General features: G+C 46.6%; 2 protein-coding genes across 3 annotated transcripts; both read right to left on the reverse strand.

The window, feature by feature from the left end:
• Positions 1 to 1163: 1163 nt before the first annotated feature.
• On the reverse strand, positions 1164 to 4277 carry LOC113931530 (melanoma-associated antigen B3-like). Of its 2 annotated transcripts, none has more exons than XM_027609609.1 (2): positions 4201 to 4277; positions 1164 to 2436 (listed from the first exon to the last, which is right to left on the reverse strand). In XM_027609609.1, the coding sequence occupies exon 2, from the start codon at positions 2427 to 2429 to the stop codon at positions 1347 to 1349; it is 1083 nt and encodes a 360-aa protein (XP_027465410.1). In that variant the 5' UTR covers positions 2430 to 2436; positions 4201 to 4277; the 3' UTR covers positions 1164 to 1346. The 2 variants fall into 2 exon arrangements, with proteins under 2 accessions (XP_027465410.1, XP_027465411.1); XM_027609610.1 differs by lacking the exon at positions 4201 to 4277 and adding an exon at positions 3926 to 4018.
• A 3066-nt stretch (positions 4278 to 7343) lies between these two features.
• Positions 7344 to 9606, reverse strand: LOC113931531 (melanoma-associated antigen B5-like). Its single transcript, XM_027609611.1, has 2 exons — positions 9472 to 9606; positions 7344 to 8718 (listed from the first exon to the last, which is right to left on the reverse strand). Exon 2 carries the CDS (start codon positions 8491 to 8493, stop codon positions 7474 to 7476), a length of 1020 nt encoding a protein of 339 aa, XP_027465412.1. The 5' UTR covers positions 8494 to 8718; positions 9472 to 9606; the 3' UTR covers positions 7344 to 7473.
• Between the last annotated feature and the right edge of the window lie 608 nt (positions 9607 to 10214).

The following is a 10214-nucleotide window of genomic DNA, read 5'->3' on the forward strand; positions in this document are numbered from 1 at the left end:
GAGCATCTTTCATTTAATTCAGGCATGGAGCTGTCTTTCTCAGTTGGATGCAACTCAAGTTCCTACAATTGGTGTCAAGGTACAGGCCCTCCCATTCCTTCCAAGTGCCCTTCCAATCAAATGGCCTCCGTTAACATTCATTACACCCTCAACCAAAGCTAGCCCTTGCTCAGAGTTTGCCAAATTACATTCAAGATAATCTAATTAAAATGCCCTTTTAATGGGGCAGGCTCTGGCTCTCCCAACTCAGGGCAAGCAGTGCCAGCACAGTGGCAACTCACCTGAAGGGGGTCTCACCCTTATTTCTGAGAAACTCCATGAGGATGTTGCCCATAGATTACCTACTTTGCCTGCTGTATTCATCTGCACTAAGAACAAAGGACACTTTCCTTTCCTGGCCCAGGTGGTGACTTCTCTTTGGTTTACCCACAATCCCAAAGTAACTCGTAGCACCAGTTTTCTGTTATAGACTGAATGTTTGTGTCCCCACTCACCAAAATTCACCTGTTGAAGCCCTAACACCTAATGTGAAGGTAACTGGAGGTGGACTCTTCGGGAGATAATTCGGTTTAGATGAGGTCGTGAGGATAGCACACCCATGATGTGATTAGTGTTCTCCTAAGAGCAAGAGAAACCAGAACTTTCTCTCTCTGCCATATGAGGACACATGCAAAATGTGGCCATCTGTAAGGTAGGAAGAGGGCTCTCACCAGAAACTGAATCTGCTGGCACCTTGATTGTGAACTTCCCAGCCTCCATGACTGTGAAGTTATCTGTTGTTTAAGTCGCCCAGTCCTTGGTATGTTGTTAGAGCAGCCAGAGCGGACTAACACAGGGTGGTGTCTCGCAGTTCCCATTGAGGGCTGGCAGGTTCCTAAAGTCCCAAACAGCATTGCTCGGGAGATTTCCACTTAACCATTCTCACAAGGATTACCCTTCTGGCTCACCCATTCCTTTGGCTCCATCTGTGGGCCATGGAGGATATTTCAGCAGCTAACTTGTATGCGTGAGGCTCAAAGGCTCTAAAATTCTGAGAAGAGAGCCTGGATTTCCTTCATCTTTGTGTCTGCACCACTAACGCTGAGCCTTCCCATGAACAGATACTCACTGTGTGACGAACAAACGAGCCAACAGACACAAAGTATAATCTCTTAAGATTTAATTTCTTTTTTGAACAAACCAACAAAACTGAAGTATAAATCCTTTAATTTTGTAAAACTAAAGACTAAAGGGAACAAGTAAAAACTGGATTAACTGTGTTTCATCTTTTTTTTCTATTCCATTATCCTTACTACTATACTATTGGATTCTTTCACATTGCTAATACTGTAATCCCTACCCTGAAGTTACACTTTCTTATCTGGAGGGTTACAGAGCACAGACTTCACTAGGGGTGGGAAGATATTCTGGGGCATGGCCCTGGAAGGTACAATGACTTTGGCAATAGTGCTAGCCCTGACCATGGCTCTGGTTTGGACTTTCTCTTCCTGATCTCGCAGAGCTTCTTCGTAATAGGACGGGAAAGCACTGGGGATGCTATCGTTGACTTTTGCCAGAAAATCCAGGACCTTCATCTTGCTTGTTTCAGCTTGGGCTTTCGGACCCCACAGGAACTCATAGCGTGGAGGATCACTGTTGGCCACCTGGCGGTATTCTAGATACTGCAGCCTCACCAAATCTTTGGTGATGAGCTTCCTGGGCTCTCCGTAGATGAAGTGCTTCCTCCCGGGATATACTCGCATCTTACCCAGGAATCTCCAGATGTCTTCCTCAGCAGCACAGTTGCCCTTCATGAAGATCATTCCCAGGATATTCATCAGGAGACCGGTCTTGGGTAACCCCCGGCCAGCTCGAACCCTCCCATTGTTGGGGAGTTTGAGCTTGCTGATGAGGTCGTAGGATTGTTTGGTTGAATCGATTTCCTTCAGATCAACTGCAAAGACAATCTCAATGCGCTCAGAGGCTTTCTTGAGGATCTCAGGAAATCGGTCTTGGTAATTTGAGCCAATAATCTTCAGCATGTCTTCCTTCATAATGGGTTGTTTCATTTTATACTTGTACAGAATAAACTGCTCCAACAAGCTAGGCTTCCTGGTCAAAGGATCTTCACCTGCGCTCTCAGTGTAGTATGCGCCCTCACAGGGGTTTGCCCTATCCTCATCTTGGCTGTTGGAAGCTTCATCAGATCTAGTGCAAGAAACGGCTGTGGAAGTAATGGTGGTGGCTTGTGCTCTTCGACGCCCCTGGGAAGTGCTACTTGACCCAGCCTGAGGCAGACTCTGGGTAGTATCCTCACTCTGAGAAGAAGTGGAGGAAGTGGACTCCTCTTCCACTGCTGCTGTGGCCTGAACACTCTCACCCTGAGCCTCACCTCGAGCCTGGCGGCGTTTCTCGGAAGCCCGGAGCTTACTCTTCTGTCTCCGAGGCATGATGGCACTACGGTCACAGACAGCAGGCAGGAGTATGAACAGGAAATCAGGAGATGTGGACACCCGGAGGAAAAAGAATGAGATGATGTGAGCACCTTCAATAGGAAGATTCCACCTTGGCTTTAAACCAAGCCTGCCTCTGCAGGTTTACTTGAGGGCACTGCTCCAAGAACCCACACACAAGGTTCCTGTTCTAATCGGCCTGTCCCCTGAGAACCCTATAGAGGAAGTTAAAGGGAGCCTTAGACAGCTGTCTGTCAGCCCTGCCTGGGGTGTACTGGGGTGACATCAGAGGCTGCCAGTGGGGAACCTCTGTTCTGGGCTGCAGGGGTCTTCTCAGTTCAACTTCAAGATCATCTTGTCAACTCTCCGCAGGTCCTGGGCCTCCTCTATTCTATTGCTGTGAAGTCGATACCTCAAACCAAAGCCAGAGACCCCAGAGGAAGAAGGAAAGTAGTAGTTCCTTACTCCCTATCCCTGTCAGGGGCCCCCAACTGAGAGCTAGGTGGAGCCCTCTCCTTCATGGGTTGTTTTGGTCCTTATTGCTCATTCAGGGTACTCACTTGGCCTCCAGGTAGTGCCTGGCATACCTCCCTTCTGCTCACTGGTGATTGTATCCTCACACTAAAGATCTCTTCTCTCTCAGATTTGATAAAAATAAGTGAGGGTGAGGCTCAGAACTCGAGTTCTGAATGCAAAGATAGGGATCTGAGTTTTTGTTATTTTTCCATGTTCAGTGGTCCCTTCCATCTTTTCTTTGGCCCCTGGCATAGCCTGGGGACTCTTCTGTCCCTGCCAACATCTCCTTACACCACCTGGGAGAATGTGGGAGTTGTCCCCCCTGCCCATTGTTCTCCAAGGCTAAGAATTGGACATGGTTTCTCTTGTACTCTCACTGGGGTTGTTCCATTCAGACGTCATGGTCCTCACATTAACTCTTGGAAAGATCTAGAAATCCTCCTACTGCAGAGGGCAAACAGTCCCCTTTAAACAAAATCTCTCACCGGCCTCCCCCTCACAACACACACTCTCCTCCCCCACAACTCTCACATGAACCAGAGGGGAAAAATGAGTGTCAGCCAATATATCACCAGGACAGAGATTCCTTCAGTCCTCACAGAGTCCTTACCCTGATTCCCAGCTGAATGCTTTCATTTGCTAACTTAAGGCCCTTGCCCTCAGATCAAGGCTCTCTCATCCCCGAGTCCGTCCTTGCTGAGGTAAGCCCGACAGCCCTACCCCAGAGCTCCCCCGGATTGATGGCCGCCGCGAGTTCTATGCCACCTCATTGTTCTAGGATTATTGGCCCCTTCTAACTCGGACTTCCACATCCTTGACTTCCTTCAGGGAATGGTACCCTTCCCCTGAGATCAAGACCTTCAGCTTCCTGATCCTTCAAATATTTTGGGAAATCTCACGCCCGCCTGACTGCCATGTTTATTTTCCGGGAGCCGCTAGCATGGCTCTGGTCAGAATTTTTATTTAAGTTTCCTCACCTTGATTCTTGTTAGGGTCTTCTCCTCCCTCTGCTGAACTGGCGCCTCCCACCAAAGCCTGCACCTTCTTGCGACCCTCCAGGCAGAAATCTGCCTCCGCCTGAGTAACCGCTCTGGCACGTGCGTGCGCTCGCGTGCGCGTGGGGGGGGGGGGAGGAAAGGGGAGGGGAAGGGAGGGGTCGAGGACAGAGAGGAGGAGCCGGGCCTCGGAAGGAGCAAGGGGGACACCTTTGGGGGGCAGGGGTATTCTCTCATTACTCAATCAGGCTTCTCACCTTGTGCTTGGGTCTGGAAGATTTCTCCTTCACCTGCCCTGAGGTGGCCGCCGCAAAGTCTCGCACCTTCCTCAGACACCCCAAGAGGAAGTGAGGGATGTTCTTCCGGTCACCAACGACAGAGCCTCTCAAGTCTGGCAGCAGGGGTGGGATCTCTGGTGCCCCCTCTGTTCTGGCGTGGAGAAGACCCTCAGTTTCGTACAGGGTTGTCAGTTACACTCATCTAGGACCTTGGGCCCTTCTCTCCACCACCACATCTACGAGGCCCTCACATCCTTGCAGATGACATCACATTCTTGCAGAGCCTTCAGTCTGACCGCGTAGATGTAAGAGCAGGGGAGGGGTGGTCGCAGTGTGACTGCCTATGTGACTGAATGTTGCTTTCGTCAGTCTTCATTCATACGGTCCTCATCTTGGCTCCTGTCTCTTTAACGAAAGGCTTTCAGAGCAATGCCACATCCCTGCAAACTCTTGAGTAATCTCTCTCGTGCAAATCTTACAGAGGATGAGTCCGTGTTGCAGGACTGATACGAGATCGGGAAGGTGAAAAACAATTTAGAGACTTAGCTTGGGAGGTGGAATATCAGAGTCAAAAACCACGCTGATATGTTCCTTCTCTTTACTACCCAGAGTTGGCTTCTTAGGTCACTTCTGTTCTAAAGTACTTGCCATAGGAAACAGGCTGAGCCAGATAATTTCATGAGACCGCCATTTTTTGAAGTTAAGCAACACTACATATTGTTAGCAGATATTATATCCTTCCTTTCATTATTCATACCTCTCATTTATTTTGGTATTCTTATTGCTCTGGTCATATATTCCTCTTTTTTTTTTTTTTTTCTAATCTACTGAGATACATTTTGGAGTAGTGACAAGAAAAGTGAATAAAGGTTCACAACGTCTGCTTCAGGGTGGGAGTGGTAGGTTGCTATATGCCCTGGATGAATTCACACTAGGGGTATGGTCTAGCTCTGACACTTATAGTTTGGTAAAACTACATTGTAAGACTGTGGGAATGTAGGTACTGTATATAAAGTATCCATCAAGATGACTGGCAAATACTGGGCATTTAATGAAAGACAGTTAGGATGACTTTTACCTAGATAATATCATCCTCCTATGGAGGAATGGTTTTTTTTTAAATCCAGGATATGTCCTCGGAAATGTAATACTCCTAGGCAAAAGAACATCAAATCAGCCAAAAATTCACTTTAGCAAGTACAGTTAAGTATCTCTTCCCTATTAGAGTATTTATTATTTAATTTTGGTATGTGCTTTTTCTTTCCCCACCTGGATGCAACTTAGAACTCCTTGCATTTTGTCAAGGAGCCACTCTTTAAGTTCTTCCCAGTTGTCCTTCCATTCAAATCACCTCTTATTTTCATTTGTTTCCTCCCCACCAAAATCTAATCTTCTCTTAGAATTTGCCAAAATATAGGCAAGATAATCTAATTAAAATGCTCTTTTAATGCAGTGGACTTTGACTTCCCCAGTTCAATGCAAAAAAGTGTCAGTACAGTGGCTTCTGTGTGTGTCACCTCAAGGGAGTTCACCCTTTTGTCGTGAAACTCCCCGGAGTTTGAAATGCCTATTTGTGCACTATACTCTTCTTTATTGAGATAATAACAAAGACACCTTTGATTCTTGTCTTTTCGGGCTGAATTGTGTCCCCCCAAAAGGCATGTGGAAGCCATGACCCCCTGTAGCTCAGAACATGACTATAGTTGAAGATGAGGTCATAAAAGAGATGGTTAAATTAAAATTAGGCCATTAGCGTGGGCCATAACCCAGTCTGACTGGTGTCCTTATAAAAAAAAGACTAGGACCCACAAAGAGACACCAGAGATTCATGCACACAAAAGGACAACCAAATAAAGTGGGTGGCCATATAGGAGCCAAGGAGAGGAGCCTCAGAGGAAAGCAATCAGGCTGGAAGACATTGGACTTCCAGCGTCCAGAACTATGAGAAAATAAATTTGGTTTTAAACCACCCAGTCTGTGTTATTTTGCTAGGGCATTCCTAACAGGTTAATACACTGCCCCAGGTAGAGATTTCTTTCTGGATTATCTACAATGCCAAAGTAATTTATAAGAGTTTGTTTTAATGGCCTCCTTTTTACCCCATGAGGTGAGGAAGGAACTTCCACACTATGGTTATGTAGACTTCAAACATGCACCACCTGACACTGTAGAGATAAGACAAACAACTGGTTATTAATCATGTGTACTCACTTGGCTGGGGGAGAAGGGCACCACGTGCTACATAGTACAACACGAGGGTTACACCCAGGAACACAGTGAATGAGCACATCTCTGGGAGACAGGGTTTGGTGTCAAGAGGTTGAGGTGACCTTATTTCCCATGGTACCTTGTAATCAGCTTCTTTGAATAATTCTGCAAGCTGATAGGGAACAGAAATATGCTACTTAGGAATAAGCAAGGTATGTGCCTTGTCGCCTTGATGGAGATGGTTGTTTGATAGTGAACCCTAGCTGCAGGTGCACAGTATGGAGGGGAACTTCCATTTAGGCAATTTGAGGCCCTGTCGGTTTCACTAAGTGTCAAGGAGCCTATAATATTGAACCTTAATTTTAGACCTTGCATCACAGTGTAGTTTTCCATTTAAAGATTTTTCTTTTCTCTCATCTCTGAGATGCATCATCTTAGGGTATGGCCTCTGATCACCATTCCTATAACCTCAGTCTAGTCCATCATGTAGTTTAATTTGAAATAACATCACACAGATGACCTGCAATATCCCAAAACTTAAACTGCCTTGTTTCAGGGAATATACATGCTGCTCTGCCCTAGGACACCTCCCTTCTCGCTCTGTTTTTCTTTTTTTAACTTTCTTATAAGACATAGAGGGTATCTCAGTATCTTCCTTATGATCATAGCTACTAGTTTCTAAAGTTCTATAGGAAAGGCTAGGACTTTATCTTAGCATCCCCATTCCTAGCATGGAGCCTTCCATAAAGCAGATTACTCAGTAGACATTTGGGGAATAAAAGAGAGAGTGTGAGGTCTAACTTGTTATGATTTAATGTCTCCTAAATTCTTTATTAAACTAAGCATATTAAAGTATAAATCCTTTAATTTTATAAAACAAAAGACTGAAAGGAGTAAAGAACACTAAAGTTGATATGTTTTATTATTTTTTTATGTTCCATTATCTCAGTAAATTTACTGTGGGAATCTTCCACATTTCCATGAAAATCCCTACTGTGATGTCATATTTTCTTATTTAGATGATTTTTTAAAAAGCCTCAGATTTCAGTAGGGGTGGGAGAAGCTGCTGGATGTGCCCCTGTAATTCCCACTGGCTGTAGGTTTGGCTCGGGCTCTTGCTTCCTCATCTCTCAAAGCTTCTTCATATCTTGATGAGAAGGCACTGGGAACTGTATCACTGACTTTGGCCAAAAATTCTAGGACTTTCATCTTGCTGATTTCAGCTTGGGCTTTCGGACCCCACAGGAACTCATAGCGTGGAGGTTCACTGTTGGGTACTTGGCGGTACTCCAGGTACTTTAGCCTCACTAAGTCTTTGGTGATGAGCTTCCTGGGCTCTCCATAGATGAAATGCTTCCTCCCGGCAAATACTCGCATCATACCCAGGAATTTCCAGATGTCTTCCTCAGCAGCACAGTTGCCCTTCACGAAGATCACACCCAGGACTGTCATCAGGAGACCAGTCTTGGGTAACCCCCTGCCAGCACGCACCCTCCCATTGTTAGGGAGTTTCACTTTGCTGATGAGGTCATAAGAGTGGCTGGTTGAGTCGATTTCTTTCAAGTCGACTGCAAAGACAACCTCAATGCGTTCAGAGGTTCTCTTAAGGATCTCAGGATACTGGTTTTTGTAATTTTGGCCAATAATCTTCAGCATGTCTTCCTTCATAATGGGCTGTTTCATTTTATATTTGTACAGAAGAAACTGTTCCAACAAACCCACCTTCATAGTTAGAATATCAGTGTATGAGCTCTCAGTAGAAGGTAAGACATCAGAGAAACGTAGATGTTCCTCATCTTGGCTGTTCTTACCTTCATCAGATCTTGTACCAGAGATACCTGAAGAGGTAATGGTGGTAGATGGGGCTCCCCAAGACTCTTGGGAAGTGTTAGTTGACTCAGTAGATGATAAACTCTGAGTATTACCCTCCAAAACAGGAGAAGAGGAGGTGGGACACTCTTCCATTGCTACAGGGGCCTGAACTCTCCTGTGACTCTGGGAGTCACCCCGAGACTGGTGGCGTTTCTCACGAGTGTGGTGCTTACTCTTCTGACCCTGAGGCATAATGAGTATGATCGGGGCAATGGTCAGGAGTGTGAGGGGGAGTGCAGGTGATGAGGGCCCACTGGAGGAAGAGGAAGGTTAACAGGATGTGTGCACCTTCCGCATGAAAATGCCACCTTGGCTGGTGGCATATAAGGAAGGCTACATTTGCAGTTTTCCTCGAGGGCACGGCTCTAAAAACCCACAGGACTCCTGTTCTCCTAATCAGCCTGTCCTTCGGGAAACCTGTGAAGGAAAGTAGAGTAAGGTTTAGGCTGCTTCCTACCAGACCTGCCTCAGGCATACTGGCGTGACCGCAGGGGCTGCCGGTCTTGTGGTTCAAAGAACGCAAGACCATCATTCAACTAGCGGCAGGTCATGGATTTTTTTCCTCTGTTCTCCTGAGACTGACATCACAAGCCTCCCTGGCACCCACAATAAGGAAGTGAAAGGGGTCCTGAGCTTATAATTCCTGTCTAGGTCTGAATGTTGAGGGGGGAGTTTTCTATCCTGGCCTCTTTGGGGTCCTCAGTCCTCATTAAGGGTCCTTACTTAGGATCTGTGTAGGGCCTGGCACCTCCACCCCTTTCATTGAATGGTAGCTGCACCTTCAAACTAAGGATTTCATTCCCTGTAAATCTGATAGAAATAAGTATTGGGGGAGTTTTTACTTGATAGCCTGGCCCTGGTTCTTAGGGCTGAAACCAGGGGCAGAGCCAGATTCTTGGTTACCCTTTCTATTTAGTGGTGGGTAGTCCCTTGGTCCTTGCTTTGATCCCCGACCCTTTTCATGGTCTGGAATTCCTCCCTCCCTTACCCTTAAGCCTGCCCCTCATATCAAGGTTTGTACCACCCTAAGACCCCTAGAAGGAAGTGAGGCTCTCCTTATCTGACTATAGCTGTGCTTGGTCTCCTGAAGCTGGAAGCTTGTAAGAAACTAATGCTTTCGTGCTCCTACTGTTCGGGGTATGTGGCTCCTTTAGTCCGCAGGGTACTCACCTTGGCCTGTGGAAAAACCAAGAAATCTTTCCACTGCTGCTGCTTAAGCCGCACGCCTTAGACAAAGTCTCTCACCACCTTGTGACATCATAGGAGGAAGTGAATATGTCACACTATGTCAACAATGCCCAGGTATCCAAGGGCTTTCAGCAAAGGCAGGGTTCTGTGTGATTCTCTCAGTTCTGAGGGAAAAGGTTTCCCTACGTTCTCACTCAGGACCCTCTCTTTGATTATTGGGAGGATGTGAGACTCCTTCCTTTGCCTCCCTGAGGTCCCTTCCCTTACACCACGGGAACCTCATAAACTAGAATCATGGGAAGACTGGCTGGTGACCCCTCTCAGACCTAGGAGGCCAAGGCAGGCCAACCCAGGGACTGCTGGGAGTCAAGGTAAAGATCCTAAGTGAAGACTAGGGGCAACCCCCCATCTGGATCAGAGAGGGCCCCAAGAAGCCTGAATCCTGATATCATAGCTGGAAAGGCACAGGCAGGAGTAACTTCAGCAGGCCCGGGGTTTCCACTTTCTTTCAACCTAAGATCACCCATGTAGTCCAAAGCTCTCGTGGCCCTGAGAACCCCCAAACAAGTGATGGAATGCTTCTCTTGGCAGCTCTGCCAAGAAGTCACCGGCCAGTTTTCCCGTGATTCTAGTTATTGTGGGGGGTTTGCCACCTCAGTCCTCATTCATCAGAATTTTCATATTGACTCCTGTCTCTTCTTTGAAAGGCTTCCTGAAAAACACCT

This window comes from Zalophus californianus, chromosome X, assembly GCF_009762305.2.
Source record: "Zalophus californianus isolate mZalCal1 chromosome X, mZalCal1.pri.v2, whole genome shotgun sequence".
Lineage (NCBI taxonomy): Eukaryota > Metazoa > Chordata > Mammalia > Carnivora > Otariidae > Zalophus > Zalophus californianus.